The sequence below is a fragment of the Nesoenas mayeri genome (genome assembly GCF_963082525.1).
Source record: "Nesoenas mayeri genome assembly, chromosome: 18".
Taxonomy (NCBI): domain Eukaryota; kingdom Metazoa; phylum Chordata; class Aves; order Columbiformes; family Columbidae; genus Nesoenas; species Nesoenas mayeri.
In genome coordinates this window covers 3,398,433-3,416,039 of record NC_137566.1, presented here as the reverse complement: position 1 = coordinate 3,416,039, position 17,607 = coordinate 3,398,433, and the positions used below count along the sequence as shown (strand labels likewise).

At 58.9% G+C, this 17,607-nt stretch overlaps 1 protein-coding gene across 4 annotated transcripts in view; it reads left to right on the top strand.

Moving 5' to 3' along the window:
* RGS3 (regulator of G protein signaling 3) overlaps positions 1-15,257 on the top strand; it is a gene marked incomplete at both ends in the record, with an annotated part of 74,442 nt that extends 59,185 nt beyond the window's left edge. For 2 of the 4 annotated variants that reach the window (XM_080355996.1, XM_080355997.1), the window contains 6 exons: positions 4,601-5,254; positions 9,233-9,306; positions 13,323-13,424; positions 14,136-14,197; positions 14,817-14,983; positions 15,072-15,257. In XM_080355996.1, the coding sequence (XP_080212122.1) occupies positions 4,601-5,254; positions 9,233-9,306; positions 13,323-13,424; positions 14,136-14,197; positions 14,817-14,983; positions 15,072-15,257 (1,245 nt within the window). Of the gene's footprint in view, positions 1-4,600; positions 5,255-9,232; positions 9,307-10,540; positions 10,573-13,107; positions 13,224-13,322; positions 13,425-14,135; positions 14,198-14,816; positions 14,984-15,071 lie in introns of those variants that run through there. The other 2 variants (XM_080355999.1, XM_080355998.1) reach the window with 2 other exon arrangements.
* Positions 15,258-17,607: the final 2,350 nt, after the last annotated feature.

Here is a 17,607-nt window from a genome sequence, read left to right as displayed (position 1 = left end):
AAGGCCAGTTAGAAGTTTCTATCTGATGGATCTGGGCACAGTTTGTCCTATGTTATGAACCGAAATTTAAATTCCACCTTAGGAAAAACCTGCTTTAGAAATGTTGATGTTTCCCGTGTTGATGTAGGCACTGATTTCCCTGCATCCCATCTGCCCTGGGGAGGGATGTTACACGGTGCCAGGTGTGAAACCAGCTGCATCCTCCTCAAAATCCCTCTGGAGAGGGACTTGGTCTCGTTCTCACTGAGTTAAATGATTTTGGGGTCAGATGAGACACCTTTGAGCAAAGGTGGATTTAAGGGCAGCAGGAGCCAGAGAGGTTTCTCCATGGAACCAACGAAGGATGATGCTGCCATGGCCTGGGGACAACCTGTGAGAGCAGCTGCTCCAGTGGGACCTTGGGAGGTCCATCAGCTCCTCCAGTAACACCTTGGGAGGTCCATCAGCTCCTCTAGCAACACCTTGGGAGGTCCATCAGCTCCTCCAGTGGGACCTCAGGAGGTGCATCAACATCTCCTGTGGCGAGGGCACGGTTGGAGCAGCGCGTCCTGCTCGGCTCCACGTCCAACAGTCTGTTACCTTCTCCCAATCCCAGATTTTGGCTGAGAAGCTGCCTGGGAGCAGGTGCTGCAGTTCTGGGTGTGTTTAACCTCCTCTTCCCCAGTATCGCCGCACGTCAGGAGTCTGAAAAGCCTGAATCCCATTTTCTTGTGTCCAGGCTTTCCTCGAGCCACAGCGGTTCCATAACTGTGAGCAGAGGTTTTGAAATGTTATAAGAAGCTGGAAGCCTCAAAAAATTGCCTGACCTGCCAGAGCTGGGGATGGCAGGAGGTGCCACATGTCCCGGCGCTGCTGGCAGCACCGGGGAAGGCCAGTGCTGACTTTGGCTCACAGCTGGGCCGTCTCTGTGGCCGGTGTTTTCCCAGCTGGAAGTCCCGGCCGTGGCCACCAGAAAGGGCACATTATTTATAGAAATGCTGGAGAAGTCGAGGCCACACTGACAAACCCACAAATGTTCCTTGAAATTTGCTTTGCTGGCGTAGCAACCAGAAAAACACTGATCAAATTATAGACTGAAGAGCAGAGGGTTTGTGGTCCTTCTCCCCCATCCCGGTTTCAAGAAAACATTTGAATGAGCAAATGATGCCTGGAGGCAGCAGGAGTCCAAGCAGAGGGATACAGCTGTGGAGACTGGGGATGCTGAAGCAGACAGAGCAGTGTTTGTCTTTTTTTGGGGATATGTTGAAGCTTGTTCAATGGGGAAATCGATATTAGGGACTTTGTTGTTGTTGTTCTGGTCTTAGATCAATGATCCTCTGTCCCTGAAATGGCCCCTGGGAACCATCCTGGGGCTTGGAGGCAGCTCGCTCTTCTGCTTTCTCTTCCTCTTCTTGGAACATGCTGCCTTGGGCACTTAGTCTGAGACAGAAACTGAACTGTGAGTGTGAGGTTGTCAGGGAGGATGGAGTGAAACCCCTGGGCCATCCCGGCTCGGGACAGGGAATCCCAGATGTTGAGAATGGGGAGAGCAACATGTTGAGGATGGGGAGACCCAGATGTTGAGGATGGGAAGGTGTGTTATGACAGGTCAAGGGGTGATGGTTTAAACTAAAGAAGGGAGATTCAGGCTGGACATGAGGAAGGAATTGTTGTCCCTGAGGGTGGTGAGAGCCTGGCCCAGGTTGGCCAGAGAGGTGGTGGCTGAACCATCCCTGGAGACATCCCAGGCCAGGCTGGACGGGGCTCTGAGCACCCTGAGCTGGTGAAGATGTCCCTGCTCATGGCAGGGGGGGCACTGGGGAGCTGGGAAGGTCCCTTCAACCCAAACCATCTGTGATTCTATGAAAATGCTGAGAACAGGGAAACCTGCACATTGAGGATAGGGACACCCAGATGTTTAGAGCAGTGACATCCAGATGTTGATGATGGAGACATCTAGATGTTGACCTCTGACTCCCAAATTACTGCTGCTGGCCAAGGAAGATGGACCTGTGCTGCAGTGAGGCCATGGGGTGCTTCGGCTGAGTCCTTGCGGTGGAAGGACAGATGTCCCCTTCCTCTCCCTGCTGAGCCAGCGTCGGCACTGCCTCCAGCTGCTGCCTCCTCCAGCAGCCCCTTGGCCACCATGATGCTGGAAAGGCCACCTGGCCACAGCCCTGTCCTTGCTGGCCCAAATCAGCTTTGCCCAGCGAGGTGGCTCTTGGCTTCTTGCTGTCAAAGTCCCTGGTGCCTCCAGCCGTGCTGATGTCCCTGCCACGTCCTTCCCGGTTGTTCCCCCACCACCAGGACATGTCCCCAGAGCTCAGCCCTGTCCTTTCTGTGAGGACGGGATTTCACAGCCCTGGTGACTCTTTCAACCCCAGATGGAAACCTTGCTCGGTGGAGAGGCTCCTGCTCACATCCTTCGTGCCACTGAAGAGCAACAGAGTCTCTGATTCAATTAGCGCTGGGATTTAATTTAATCCCCAAATGCTTCCCATTTTAAAGGAGCCTGTTCATTTCCTTCTAGGGCCTTATCTGATGTGGGCAGCCAGCAATATTAAGCAGAAGGACTGAACAGATAGGGAGCTGCTGGGGAGGGGAGGGCTTTGTGGGGACTGGCTTGAGAGCTGCATGGGTTTTTCCTCTAATTATTTCATGAAGTAATGATGACAGTGATTGCCATACAAATAAGACACAAGCAGCATCATTAAAACACATGCTGGTGCAAATAGCATCCTTGCACGGCAGGTCTGGAAGCATTCCCTTTTTACAAGGAGCGACTGTGGAGGGGGTGAAACAGCCCCAAGGACGGGGCAAACTGAGCGTTCGCTTTGTGCCTCCCACCAAATCCAGCTGCTTTGGGGCTGGGGCAGGGGGTGCAGATGGGGCTGAGGACACGGCAGTCTCTGAATTTTAGTCTTCAGGCTCGTTTGGGCAGTTGAGGTGAAGATGCTGAGTTGCTGCTGGCAGCAGGTCAGGCTGGAAGGGGACAGAGCGGGTCCCCTCTGTGCTTCTCAGTGCAAAGGGGCTCTTTTGGGTGTGATAAACAAGAACAAGGCACAGTGGGACATGGGCGAGCTCCTCCACGTGCTGCCCAGGCTGCAGCACTGAACCCAAGCGGCTCTTTGGAAATCTGTGCCGCTTTTTGGACCCGTTGGCTCAGGCGGTGCCTGCGGATGCTGCTGGTGCCACACGGTCTCTGCGCCGTCCCCTCTGTGCAGGGCAGCTTGTGCCCAAACCCCTGCAGGATAGTTTTTGGAGATGACAGCATCTTTTGCAACCCAATATCTGCGTGAAGCTCCCTCCTGATACCCAGCGGTGGGTTATAACCCCTCATGCCAGCTCTGGTGTTCAGCAGCAGCTTGGCTGTCCCTGGGACCAGGTCGTGGGCTCTGCTGGTACAAGCCAGGGCCACGCGGGGATGGAGCCCCTGTCCCCTCTGTGACTGCTGCTCTACACCCTGGGGTGCGATGGATGGACTAATTCCCAGGGCCGTGGATCTTTTTGAAGCTGAATTCAACCTCATTTATACAGGGGTGGTGACTTTGTTGGCTCCAGCTTTCTGGTTGCCATCGGGCTTGTGAAAATCCTTGGGTCTTAATTGGGAATACAGTGACATTTTGTGCTGGGTGACTTGTTACCTGGGCTGGGCCTGTACAATAACCCCCACCGTGCTGCGGTTTGTGCAGGTGGGAAATGCTTCCTGGGGTGCGGGTTTCTCTCTGCTTTGGTCTCTCTCCCCTGCTGAGCTGTTTTTACCCCTTTGGCTCAGACGGGCTCTGTGCAAAGGGAAGATCACATGGAAGAGAGAATACCGCTCTGTCAGAGCAGGGGCTCATTGCGGGCATCCCCTGCTCACAAAAATGCCTTGGAGGTTTTTTCCCTTGGCTTTTCCCTTTGAAAGGGCAGATCTTGCTCCGGCCTTTCCCAGCTGCAGAGGAAAGCTGGCAAAAACCAGCCCCAAAGGCTTAAAAAACCAAAATGGGCTGGTGGGAGCGGTTGTGATTTTCCAGGACATGACGGGGCGGCCATGGGGAGCCCCATAGCCGGGGCACCTGCTTGGGGATGCTGAGCTGAGCTGCTGGGCTGAGCTTGGCCGAGCTGAGCTGAGCAGAGCCCAGTGCTTCCCTCCTGCATCTAATGATGCGGTGCAGGAGGGGCTGGAGCTGCGGGATGAGAGCTGCTGGTTTTCTCTGCTGACCTCGGGGAGGATTTCTGCAGGGCTGAGACCTCCTGGCAGCTCACGGGGGTACGGGGGAGCCAGTGGGGTGAGGATGATGGTACCAACTGAGCCACCAGCCCCCGGCTTCCAAAAACACCAGTGCAGGAGATGGGAGCTGAGCGGCCCCATCCCCCTCCAGTTTACTGCCGGTTTGGGGACCTGGTGCTTTGGGAGTCAGGACCAGCACTGGGTGCTGTGGGAGCGATGGGTGATCTGCCACCACTCGGGGACCTGGGGATGATGCTGTTGCCCCACCGGCGCACCGTCAGGGCTTTATGAATTGGAGCCAGCCTTGTGGTTGGGGTGTTAGGAGTCAGAGGCTCCCAGGAAAGTAGCCAGTGAGATTTGGGGTGCTCCTGCCTTCATCTATCTTTTTTTATCTTCTCTTCCGGGCAGATGCTGGAGACGGATGCTGAGAAGCCGGGACCAATGCACTCAGAGGATGGGAAGGCGGTGATGGGTGATGCTCCTCCAGCTGCAAAGGCATCAGCTCCATGTGAGCCCCAGGAATCTCTGAGAGCCACCCGGGGTCCTCTCCTGGTGGAAAAGCAGCCGGTGGCCACCGAGAAGAGAGAGGAGCAGCCCAGCTCCCTGCCAGCCTTCATCATCCCCGAGCTGCGGCTCGACAGCACCTTCAGCCAGAGCGCGGCGGGCACGGCGGGTGGTACCACGGATGGTGAGGATGAGGAGGAGGAGGATGAGGAGGAGGAAGATGAGGATGAGGAAGATGATGAGGGGGAGGACAGCGACGAGCACTACTTGGAGAGGAGTGACGCGAAGCGCAGCAGCATGATTGAGACATCGGGCTGTCAGCCCGTCTACACGCTGAGTGTGCAGAGCTCCCTGCGGCGCCGCACCCACAGCGAGGGCAGCCTGCTGCAGGAGGCCAAGAGCCACTGCTTCACCTCCGACACCACCCTCAACTGCTCCGACAGCCAGGCCGCCACGGGCCACTGGGCCCTGCCCTCCCCCAGGACCCTCAAGAAGGAGCTCGTCAAAAATGGTGGCTCCATCCACCAGCTCTCGCTGCTGTTCTCGGGCCACAGGAAGGTACGTGAGCTGACAGCTCTGCGGGGTGGTGGGGTCCTGCTTGGCCGTGGGGATGGGGGAGCTCCTGGGGTGGTGGTGTCCTGGTGTCTGTCCCCTCTGGCCATGGCAAAGGTGGCATTTGTGGGTGTCAGAGGATGGACCAGACTCTTCTCAGTGGCACCCGATGACAGGATGAGGGGCAGCGGGTACAGACTGAAACACAGGAGGTTCCATCTGGACATGAGCAGAAACTTGTTTGCTGGGAGGTGCCAGAGCCTGGCCCAGGCTGCCCAGAGCGGGTGTGGAGTCTCCTGCTCTGAGACATTCAAACCCCCTGGACCCACCTGTGTGATCTGCTCTGTGACCTGCGTGAGCAGGGCTGGGCTGGGGATCTGCAGAGGTCCCTGCAACCCAGCCAGGCTGGGATTCTGTGTGTGAGGGCTTGGGAAGGTCCCTCTCACTGAAAGTCAGCTCTGGGGTGTTCTCAGCACCCAGGGGATGTCACCCATCACCTGTGGGTGCTGTGTTGGGCATCTCCCACCAGCACCCCAGACCCTGCAGGGTCCCTTGTCCTGCTGTCTGCTGAGACCGACGGAAGGAGAGATGCACCCGCGTGTCTGCACTTGCAAAGAGCTGCTGGCAGCAGTGAGGACAGGGACAGTCCAGGCTCCAGAGAGTCTGTGCTGAAATAGTCGCTGGTGTGCTTGAGCTTGCCAGGAGCAGCGTGGCTCTCTGCCCTGGCCAGCCTCTTGCAGGGCTTTCACTATGCGGAGGGTGATTCTCAGAAAAAGGTTGAGATCAGCAGCGATTTCTGACCCTGACACACAGAGAGGAGCAGCAGAGGGATGCACAGCCGGAGGGGCTGGATGCGGCCCCTGGTGCAGAGCTTGCCTTGGCCGTGCTTGTCATCACAAATATTTACAGAAACAATGTGCCATTGCAGACACTGTGTGAGAAAAGCGCTGCTTGCCACATTCATGTGCCAGTGTTGGGTTAATGGTTGGACTTTGATCTTGAGGGTCTCTTCCAACCAAAATGATTTGATGATTCTGTTGTGCAGCTCAGGACTGTGTTATGTGCCTCAGGACCACATTATGCTGCTCAGCACCACCTTGTGGTGCTCAGGACCATGTTCCATGCTGCTCTTGGGCAGGAGAACCTGGTACAGAGCCCTGCACACCAGCAAGCAGGGTAGCACAGCAGTGGTGGGGTTAAAGCTTTGATGGGGTTAACCCTCTGCATGCCAGGCTCATGCTGCTTGAGAAGCCACCTCTAATGCTGTTTCCTGAAGCACCTTTTTGTCTCAGAGTCCCCCAGCCAGCTGGTGAGAGCCCTTAAAAGTCTCACAAGCCGATCAAATGGGGCTGCTGTGCCAAAGGGGAGCCCAAACCCACCTGGAGGCTGATCCCAGCAATTGTGGGCTGGAGGGTTCTGTCCCTGTCCCAGATCCCATCCAGAGGGGTCACCTTTGTGGCAGGGACACCCGCTGCCTGGCGTGGATGCAAAGGAGGTGGTGGCAGCGGCGGTGCCTGGTGCGAGTGTCCCGTCAGGGCTGGCGGTGCCGAGGCTGCTGGAAAGAGGTTGCACAGTGCCGCTGTGCGAGCAGCCAGGAGCACGCAGCTCCGCAGCCCGGCTGCTGCAGCGCTGCGAGACACGGCGAGCTGTCCCCTGGCTGCTGGGGGACAGCACAGCAGGGACAGACCCTCCTCCTGCCCCGCAGAGCCCCTCCTGGCGCTGCTGGGCTGGGGGATGTTTTTCAGCGGGGGCAAACAGAGCTCCTGGATTAAACCACTCCGGTGCGGACGAGATCGGGTGGTTTTGGAGCAGGGAGCGGGGCAGCTGGTGCCGATGGGGAGAGCCCCGGTTCCAGCCCTGCAGCAGCTCTGGCTCTGCACGGACAGTGCCATAACCCCCTGGACATAACCCCCTGGGGCATTACCTGCCTGCTCCCCTTCCCTGCCACTCTGGCTGCCTGTGGTCCTTAGTGGGCAGGGCAGCCGGCATGATGCTGGGCCACAGGGATTTGGGGGCTGCTGTCACCCCTCTGCCTACACTTTGGAGTGACTTTTGTCAGGTTCTGCCTCTTGACTCGTTCAATGAAACTCTCCAAGGTTTCTGGAGCAGGACACTGATGTCCAGTTCCCCAATGGATCACCTCCTGCACCAGTGATATCTGCGCCTGGTGGCCTCAGTCACAGCGCTACAACATTCGTCAAGGTGCTTGGGATTTTTCCCCTCTGGCAGCATTTCAGAGGGGTTCATTTTATTGGCCTTTTTAACACTGTCATGCCCAGTGTGCCTCCCTGCTCCCTTCCTGCCTGCGATCAGAGCTGGGAGGTGGTTGTTTTAAGAGTGCATTGTGGCCGGGAGCGCTGGGACTCCTCGGGCGATCTCCACGGCTGCCTTTTGTCCCCCAGCGTGGCGGAGCACGGACAATGGCAGGAAACGTCCTCCGGCTGCGCGTCGCCCCGGCCAGCCCGCCTGCCGGGCCCGATCTGCCTGGGGAAGGTGCTTTGCAGGGACCGCATTGTTTGGGGCCGATAAACTCCGGAAACCCGGGTGCAGAATGGAAGGAAGTGTCCAAAGCCTCGAGCTCGGGGCTGCGGGGCTGCGCAGCGGGTTCCCACGGCACAGCCGCGGGGCAGCGATCCTGGAAAGTGCCCCTTGGCCCCCGCCAGCGTGGGGATGAGCTGGGTGTGGGTCAGCTGCGAGCATCTTCTGGTCTTGTTTGGGAATGGATGAACTGCTAAAGCCCCCGAGCTGTGGTGGTCCCAGGAGTCCCCTCGCCTGGCCCCGGGCTTTGTGGCTTAGAGGCTGCGCTGTTGCTGCCCTGAGCTTGAGGTGCATCTGTGGTCCCCTTGGTTTGCCCAGGTCACTTCAGGGTGACAATCGGGGAGTGGAGCCCTCTGGGTACTCCTTGGGCTTGAAACCTGCCCTGATTGAGAGCAGCCCTGGGGAGGAGGGCTGGGGGGTACTGGGGGATGAAAGGTGGGTCGTGAGCCGGCAGTGTGCGCTTGCAGCCCAGAAACCACCCGTGTCCTGAGCTATGTCACCAGCAGTGTGAGCAGCAGGTGCAGGGAGGGGATTCTGCCCCTCTGCAGCATCACCCTGCTCTGGTGAGACCCCCCTACAGTGCTGGTCCAGCTCTGGGTCCTCAGCACAGGACACACGGACCTGCTGGAGAGGGGCCAGAGGAGCCACAGGAATGACCCGAGGCTGGAACAGCTCTGCTGGGGACAGGCTGAGAGAGCTGGGGTGTTCAGCTGGAGAAGAGAAGCTCCGGGGAGACCTTATTATGGCCTTTCCATAGTTAAAAGGGGCCGATAAGAAAGATGGGTATGGACTTTTGAGCAGGACCTGTTGCGATAGGACAAGGGGTGATGGTTTTAAACTGAAGGAAGGAGATTCAAGCCGGACATGAGGAAGAAATTGTTGTCCCTGAGGGTGGTGAGAGCCTGGCCCAGGTTGGCCAGAGAGGTGGTGGATGAACCATCCCTGGAGACATCCCAGGCCAGGCTGGACGGGGCTCTGAGCACCCTGAGCTGGTGAAGATGTCCCTGCTCATGGCAGGGGGGGCACTGGGGAGCTGGGAAGGGCCCTTTAACCCAAACTGTTCTGTGATTCTATGGCTTTTCCTGCCTGGGTGCTGCTGCAGGACCCCTGATTGAGGGATGTGAGTGTCTTCCCCATAGGAGGTACCACTGTCAGTGTCTTGAACCAGGAAGGTACCCGGGCCACTGGCCATGGCATCTCCTGAGATGCTCCAGGAACACCTTGGACTGGGGCCAGCACAGGCCAGGCAGGTTCTCATGCTGGAGGGGAGAGAAGCTTCTCCCATTGTGGCAGCTGTGGCGGTGGGGAAGGAGCCCTGTGGATGACGTGGCTCTGGGCTGTGGGTACCACAGGGGACACTGGCAGGGCTGGTTGGTGACACTTGCAGTGCCACCATGGGCATGCACCAGCACAGTGATGCGGACACTGTTTTTCTGTTCCCCCCAGCTGAGCGGAGCTGAGCCCGAGTGCAGCTGCGACGAAGGGGACGAGACCTCCCGCAAGAAACGAAGCAAGAACCTGTAAGTGTCATACTGTGGTGGCATCAGAGCATGCGAGGGCTGTTTGCTGTTTGTAAACATCTTGGTTGAGCCTCGCTGGTCCAGGCATCCCTCAGGGCTCCTCATCTTGTACCCCTGAGCTTTACTGGGACAAAAGCAGCAAATACCCACGTGAACTAAGGTCTGACTTCAGATGGGGAGTCGTGATTTTCGGCCAGGAGGTTGGGACACGCGCTGGGGACACTGCACGGCCCAGCTGGGAGCAGCTCTCGGTTTGCCTTGCTTTGACACTCAGGATGAAGGAGTCGGCTCTTGCTGGTGTCATGGGGAAAACAGCTTCTCCAATGCCAGCAGAGCTGCGTTCTGACAGTGCCAGGTTCAGGGAGGGGACGTGCAAGCGGTGAAATGTGAGCTGGGGCCTCTTCCCACTGGCCCCCGTTGGAGGAGCCATGGGAGATTTGCCACCATGGGATGGGTTCCAAGCCCTGGCAGCGCATCCAGGGAGCACCCAGCACTGGGGCCACCGAGTGACGCTCACAGCCCCACCACCTGTCCTGGTCAGGCTTTGGGGCTGCCAAAAAGTGGGTCTGGGCAAGGACGAGGCAGCCGTGGCCTTTGCTCCCCACGAGCGCAGCTGCAGCTGGGGGACAGGCATGTTTTGGAATCAGCCAGCTCTGGTTTTGCAAGGCGGGGTCCAGCCGGGTGTCACGGCCGCAGGGAGCCTGGGGATGGGTCTGTCCCCGCTCCACGTGGCTGGGGGCAGGCGGAGAAGCCGCACGTGGCTTGAGCAGCTCAGGTGTGCGAGGGGCCGAGCGCGGGCTCCGCGCTTCGCCTCTGTGCTGCTGCCAGCGAGCGGCACTGTCGGCCCACGTGCTTCCCCGCTGCAGCTGCCTATTTTTAGCTGTTTTCATTATTTCCCCCCACCCAACGCTTGAAATGAAAATGAATCTCTCTCAGGCTGCAGCAGGGACGTCCCCCCATCCATGTGTCCCTGCTGCGCCGGGGGAATTGGGCTGGGGGGGAGGCTCAGCGGGGTCAGGGGCGGTTGCAGAGGGTTTGCTGCTCACCTTGAGACGCCGGCGGATGCGCTGGGAGCCTCTCGGCATCACACCGGCCGGCTATTGGCTGCGCAGCGCAGTTGCCGACCGGCTGCGGGGAGTATTTATGGTGCCAGTGGCTGCTGGGGTCTGGCACTCACCACCCGGCGCCGCTGCCGGCCCCGCTCACCTGCCGGCACCCCCAGATGTACCACGCCATGGTGGACTTTTCCGAAAAATACCTGGAAAGGTAGGACTCAGGCTTTCTGCGGGAAAGGTGACGCTCTGTGCAGGGGAGCGTTTGCATGTGGTGCAGGGCGATGGGGTTGGACGTGGCCTCGCTGCAGATCACTTTGTAACGGTGACTCCCAACTAGGACTTAAGAAATGTTATTTTTGATTTGACGTTTTACACCGCAGACTGGCCGCAACTGGGGGCTGTGTGTGCCCGTGGTACTGTGGACTGGTTTCGTGCTGCTTGCTATTTATCTACAAGCAGGTGCAAGAGGAGCAGCGGGTTTTAAGTTGGGAAACTTCCTCGGGTGGTGCTTGCTGGTGTATCGCAGCTGGTAAAACTGCCCATGAGCCACGATCGCCTGTGAGCCCCAGAGCCTGGTGTGGGGCAGAGGCCCCGGCTGCAGCGGGTGCTGTGCAGGGGGTGGCACAGCTGGGGCGCACACAGGGGCTGCTCAGAGCTCTGCCAGCCCCGCCGGGCACTGGGGCCACACACAGGGGCTACTCAGAGCTCTGCCAGCCCTGCTGGGTGCTGGGGACACACACAGGGGCTGCTGCGTGCTGGGGACACACATAGGGGCTGCTCAGAGCTGGGGACACACACAGGGGCTGCTCAGAGCTCTGAAAGCCCCATCAGGTGCTGGGGACACACACAGGGGCTGCTCAGAGCTCTGAAAGCCCCATCAGATGCTGGGGACACACATAGGGGCTGCTCCTTAGAGCTCTGACAGCCCTGCCAGGCACTGGGGACACACACAGGGGCTGCTCAGAGCTGTGACAGCCCTGCCGGGTGCTGGAGACACACACAGGGGCTGCTCAGAGCTCTGAAAGCTCCATCAGGCACTGGGGACACACACATGGGATGCTCAGAGCTGTGACAGCCCCGCCGGGCGCTGGGGACACACACAGGGGCTGCTCAGAGCTGTGACAGCCACACCGGGCACTGGGCTGTGGTTGCCTTGCTAAACTGGGAGTGCTGCTCCAAGTGCTGCTCGGGCTGTGTGGAACAGCCCAGCCCGGTGGCACCTGGTCCTCATGCTGAAATGGGAGCGGGAGGCAGATGGTGTTTGGAGCAGGAGGCTCCGTGTTTGGAGACGCTTTTCCTGCATTGGTGCTGAGTTGGTGCCTGGCAGCTGACAGCAGTGGGACACGTGTCCTGCTGAGCCCTGCAAGCGCACAGGCTGCACCACGGAGCAGGTGGCGATTGCTTGGAGGAGTTAAAAAGATGCATGGGTGAGGTTCTTTAGGGACATGGTTTAGAGGTGGACTTGGCAGCGTTGCGTTAACGATTGGACTCGATGATCTTAAAGGTCTTTTCCAAGTAAAACAATTCAATGATTCTATGGTTCTGTACTGCTCTGGCTCTGGGTGCTCAGCACCTTGCAGGACTGAGCCCTGGGGTTGTTGCAGCTGTTTAATTCTGTATGCTGCTGTGTTTTCCCCTCCTGGGACTGGAGTGACTGTGGGTCTGGATGGCATCACTCAGGGTTGGGTACACTCGTGTCCCCAGCCAGCCCTGGGTATGGCCTGGCCAGGCAGAGTTGGCATCTCTGAGTGTCCCTGCACAGACCCCCCGGTGTGGGACCCGTGGGGGGCTGCAGGGGGTAGCCTGGTCTTGTCACCCTCGGGCCATGTCCCCCGGAGTGGTACCGCCAGCACTGGTTCAGGATGAGCGTCCCATGCCACCTGCGTGTCCCCTTCATGCCGTGGTGTCATGCAGGGGCTGTGCCACGAGGGGACAGCATTGTCTGCGCTTGTCCCCATCCGTCACCTCTTCCACCTTCTGCTCCCCCATTGTGGCCCCTGGGGAGCCCTCGCTGGGGCTGGGATGGGGGTCCCACTTTCCTGTGGCATTTGCCAAAAATCTTTGTCACAGTTTGTCCTGGTGGCAGTTTCCTGGGGGAACTGGGAGCCCTGTGTCTGGCTGGATGTCAGTCTGTCTGGGTGCACATCAGTCTGTCTGTTTAGGAGGGCCAGAGCAGAGTCCCATGCCCAGTGGCAGTGTGGGCTGTCTGTGCACCCCACTGTGCCACACATGCCTGTCCCAGCCACCCCTTACGGAGATGTCCCCGTGTCCGTGCCTGTCCTGGGCTGGCACCAGGGAAACGTGAGCACCAGGGGGTCACACGTGGGCTCCCAGCCCTGTCCCCACGGGGCGGACACAGCGAATCGCTGCTGTCCCCGCTCAGCCCCACCACCGGCCCCACGGCTTCCCCGGGACGCCTGCGCTCTATAAATAACCTCATAAATCCCTGCCGTGATTATTTTCCCCGCCGTCTCTTGAAAGGCCCCACTATCCACCCTTGGCGTTGATTTTTCCACCTTTCCTTGAGTTTCCCCAGCAACGGCGGAGCGGCCGAAATAGCAGCGGGGCTGACACAGCCCTTACTCACTCCCGCTCGCTCGCCCCACGCCGCATTTAAAGCTCCTCCGGGCTGGGCCCTCCCACTTCCGCGCTGGCCGCCCCGGTTGGGACGCGGCACCGAGCCGGCGGCAGAGCCAGCCAGCGTCTGGCCGCGCCGGGAGCTGCTGCGCAGGCCGTCCCAGCAGCCATGCCCTTTTTCCGCGACCTTTCCAAGCCCCAGCCGCTGGAGTTCCACGCCGAGATGCTGCTGGGCATGCAGAGACCCCACACCGGCAGCCTGCAGCGCCGGCACACCATGAAGGAGTAGGTGGTGGGCACGGGACGAGGCTGCCGGCGGGTGCCCTGGGTGCTGGGTGTCCCCCCAACACTCACCCGCCTGCTAAAACTTGCTCTTTCTTCTAGAGCCAAAGACATGAAGAACCGGTTGGGGATTTTTCGGCGGCGAAACGAGTCCCCGGGGGCCAACCCCTCTGGCAAGCTGGACAAAGTGCTCAAGTCGCTCAAGTAGGTGCCGCAAGCGGGTGGCGCGGGGATCGGGGACCGTGGGGTCTGGGGATGAACTGTGGCCAGTCTGAGCATCACGTCCAGGCAGGCTGGGGTCGCCCCACTTGGGGAAGCTGCGGACAAACAATTTTTGTATCTGCAGGAGCATTAAAAACATTTGTCGGCTGAAAATTCCCCCCGAGGCGGGTGGGAGGTCTGTGCCTGGGGGTGGCGGAGCAGCGGCTCAGGCTGGAAATTTCCCTTACGGCTGCTTTCTCCCAGTGCCTCTACATGAAACTTTAACTGGCTGGAGCTTGGTTTGAAAAACCACGTTGCTCTGGAGATGCTCCAGCAGCCAGAGACAAGCTCTCCTTGCTCTCACACCTGATGGCTTATCTGACTGCAACTGAAATCCCCACCATCCCGCAGCCCCCTGGGCTTTGTCTGGAGATTTCCCAGTTCTAGACACCCCAAGTGGCACAGCTGCCTGCACACACCTCTGTACAGCAGATTTTCTTCCTGCCAATCTAAACACAGAGTTTTTCTTCTGGCAAAGCCACCCCGGCGCTGCCCAGTGCAAAGCCCGGCTGTGCTGGTGCCGCTGCAGGACCTGGGACACGCAGCTGTGCTTTATCAGCTGGAGGTGTTTTTTTTGCTCATGCTGTGTTGTGACAGGCAGCAAACGCAACTTTCGCGGCTTCTCTTTGCCAACACTCTGTCCTTCTTCTGCAGGCCCACTCCCGAGGAAGCTCTCAAGTGGGGTGACTCCCTGGAGAAGCTGCTGCTGCACAAATGTAAGTGTTTACCCGACTCTTCCGCCTCTGTTTGCCACTGGGAAATATCCAGGCACGTGCAGGGATAAAGCTGGGATTTCCTCTGCTAATCCCTTCCTGTGTTTGGGGGCCGACAAAGAGAAATGAGGCTGCCCTTTGCCTGCACCCCTTCTGTTCCTGCCTGTGACGGGGACCAGGGGCAGCCACGGTTTGGGGCTGCAGCCCCACTCCAGTGTGGGGGGAAACGACAGCGATTTGTGTCTGAGCCCGACTCAGAGCTGTGCAGTGGGTCTGTGGAGCAGGAGCTGCTTTGGGCCATTCCCTTTCTTGTGTGTCACTGCTGGGACACCCACGTCGTGGCCGTGTCCTGCACCCGTCCCCATAGCGATGGCCGGGATCCTCTCCCCAGTGCTGCCCCATCTCCAAGCGCAGCCCCTTGGCTCTCCGTGCAGCCGGGCTGAGGACGGCACATTCAGCGCAGGGATAGATGGCGTTCCATCGCCTGCTTTGCATGGGGCTCAGGACGGGGTTTCAGGGGAGGTAGTTTAGGTTGCACCTTTCCGAGGTTGCTGGGCTGAGGGTCTTTTGGGGCCATTCCCACCTGCGAGCCGGGAGTAGAGACGTGTCCCTGTCCCCACAGACGGACTCGCTGCCTTCAGGGCTTTCCTGCGCACCGAGTTCAGCGAGGAGAACCTGGAGTTCTGGCTGGCCTGCGAGGAGTTCAAGAAGATCAAATCCCAGTCCAAGATGGTCTCCAAAGCCAAGAAGATCTTTGCCGAGTACATCGCCATCCAGTCCTGCAAGGAGGTGAGGGCTGGTTCCCGCGCTGGTGCGTGGCTCCGCGGCCCCGAGCTGCCCGGGAGCTGCTCACCAGCGCTGGTGTCTCTGTCCACAGGTCAACCTGGACTCCTACACGCGGGAGCACACCAAGGAGAACCTGCAGAACATCAGCCGCAGCTGCTTCGACCTCGCGCAGAAGAGGATTTACGGGCTCATGGAGAAGGACTCGTACCCTCGCTTCCTGCGCTCTGACTTGTACTTAGACATAATTAACCAGAAGAAAAGCAGCTCCCCACTGTAGACCCAAGGGCTCTTTCGGGGCAGGCTGGGAGCTATGTGTTTACATGGAATGGAGTGGCAGAGGCCTTTCTGGGGACGGCAGGAGCGTGCCTCCCGCTGCCGTTCGTGCCCCCAAGCCTTATTCCTGCAGCGGACACGTGTGGGGCAGCTGGAGGCACCAAGCACGAGGCTGAGGGGACCAACAAGCCAAGCAGTCTGGTACTGCTGCATCGCCCCGTCTCACCAGCGCTGGTACGACGCCTTCGGGGTGACTCCGATGGGGATTTTAGCCAGGAGGGAAGCTCCCACTAGACTACTGTGAAGCACGTGCCTGAGCTGCGCGTTGCTGGAAGGTCACGAGTGATCCCGACTTGGTGAGGAGGGACTTTTGTGCAGTGCTCCGGCAAGGGGACAACAGCACCCACACGAACATCCTCCCTGGATAACAGGCTTCAGAACTGGACCAGCCCCACGATGCTGCTGTGCTTCCCGTGCCGGCGATGCGCCCCCCAAGCAGCTACATGGCAGGAGCCCCCGGCGCTTCCTTCGCTCGTGGCAGGTCCCCCAGGAGCAGCGAGCGCCGCGTCCCTCCCCGCGCCGGAGGCGTGTGAGCAACCGCCTCCCGCCCCCACCCCTGGTTTATTTATTGACCTCCTATAGCTGGACGCGTTGCTGTGTAATAGGAAATCCTCGTGTCCTTTCCTCTTCTGAAATTACAAGTGCAATATTTGTGTGTGTCGCGGCGGAATTCTCCGGTGGAGCGGATGCCTTTTTGTTTTTTTGTGGGTTTTTTTCTGAGTGCGTACAACATTTTCTAAGTTAGCAGGTTTTATTCGACAAAGCGCGTTCCCTGGCAGCGGGCCGCTGGGGGAGCCTGGGTGTATATATCATACCCTGACGACGGAGGGTTTCGTGATGGAGAAAAGCAGCTCTGTGAATCAGACGCTCTCCGTACTCTGGATAACTATGTTGTATTTTGAGACGCAGGGGTTATTGCTGAACGTGACGGAGCTGGACGGACTGCCTGCCTCCAGGCACCCAGTTTGCAGGGCGCAGCATCTCTGCAGCTAGCAAAAGTACATTGTCATGGTCATAGGTAAATAAAAGAAGAATATAATTTCTCGTAGCTGCCTTTTCTTCATGGCATGTTTCCCAGCGCTGGGTGTCCCCCGCCTCACCGAGGGGCGTAAAATCCTGTTACTGCGTGGCTAAAGATGGGAAAATCTGGTTGCTCGAATACTGGTTGCTTGAATGTCTGAGCTGTTTTCTCTGATGGAGCAGCTGCTGGATGCTCCTCAGGCCGGGCCCAGTGGAGCCCTGCAGGAACACAGAAGGTTTTGCCCAAAATGAGACCGTTCCCAGGGACAACGTTTGCTGTTTAAACACTGTGGGGCACGAACCTCTGAATGTGGAAATGCCCAGAAATGTAAGTGACCTGGTGTAGCTCTCAGTCCCTTAGGGACACACCAAAAGAAGCAACACAAACCCCAACAGGGCTATTTTGGGTCCAGGCTTGGCAGGGCTGCTCCCCGGCAAAGGCAGCGCTTTAACAGCTCTGATGGATGATGAGATGTTTTGTAAAGGCTGTTCACGTTGTGTTTGGTAGTTGAAATATCCCGTGCCCGTCACCTGCCTGTGGTCAGCCGGGGGGGGCTCAGGGGTGTGTTTTTGGTGTGACAGGGCCGTGCTGTGCCGTGGCACAGAGGTGCTGCGGGTGATGCCCGGGGACGGGGGTGCAGTTCCAGCCCAGCTCCCCCAGCAGACACCGTCTGTTCCCTCCTTAAGCAACCAGCAGCTGATGGCCAGGTGGGGAAACTGAGGCAGAGCTGAGGGTTCCCCGCAGGGGTGGGCTGGAGGCAGCAGGGTTGGTGAGTCGCCTGTGTGGATCCTGGGGACGCTTTTGGCCCCTCGGGGCTGAGACCCAAGGGCTGGTGTCCCAGCTGTGACCCGGTCACCAGCCCCGGAGCTGCCGGGACCCAGCGAGTGATTCAGCCTCCCCGTGAGCTTTGCCCCAGCTGGCTCCTCCACACCAGACTCTCTACCTCCCAGCGATGCTGAGAACTTTCATCTCTCCTTCCCAGCCAGGAGGGTTTCTCTTCATATCTGGCCTCAACGCAGATTTTCTTGCCCTTTCCCCCTCTCTCCATCACCGATGTGTTCTTGATCTCCCCTCGCTCTGTTCCAAACCACCAGCGCTAGGAAACTGTTATCACAGGGTGACTTTGTTGGCCCCACTTCCCCACGTCCCCAGGCTCCCACGTGAGGGGACTCGGCTCAGGGGACTCTGTGGGTACCGGGCAGGTCGGTACCTGCCGTCACCTTCCTGAACGCTGCGACCAGCGAACCCTCCCATGGCTACTGCTGATACCCGG